The 338-nt window shown below is 42.0% G+C and overlaps 1 protein-coding gene across 1 annotated transcript in view; it reads right to left on the reverse strand.

Moving 5' to 3' along the window:
• LOC119585067 overlaps positions 1–338 on the reverse strand; it is a gene marked incomplete in the record, with an annotated part of 5,085 nt that overhangs the window by 4,328 nt on the left and 419 nt on the right. The window contains 1 exon segment of the mRNA XM_037933684.1: positions 139–285. Within this exon segment, the coding sequence (XP_037789612.1) occupies positions 139–285 (147 nt within the window).

Below are 338 nucleotides of genomic sequence, written 5' to 3' on the forward strand. Positions count from 1 at the left end.
CAAATGCGGTTTTTCACTCGTTTATCATTTTCATAGACCTACAATCAATGAACTATAACTTTTATTTTCAATGATTGCATCGATTATTTCATCCAAGAGATCCTAACGCATGGCCTGCCACGCCTAAGGCACATTTACCTTTGACAATGGGTCAGAGCGCGGATGACCTGTTCTTCATGGAGATGTTCACGCGTGACGAGGGTGAGCTGGTAACTGATGGCGAAAATCTCGTAGAATTTCTCCAACTTAGTTTTCTTCCACAACCACTTTTCCTTCGTCTCCATCCTGGTAATGAGTGAAGGAGGGGAACTATATTGGACTTGCAATGAATTTACGAA

This window comes from Penaeus monodon, chromosome 19 (assembly GCF_015228065.2).
Source record: "Penaeus monodon isolate SGIC_2016 chromosome 19, NSTDA_Pmon_1, whole genome shotgun sequence".
NCBI lineage: Eukaryota > Metazoa > Arthropoda > Malacostraca > Decapoda > Penaeidae > Penaeus > Penaeus monodon.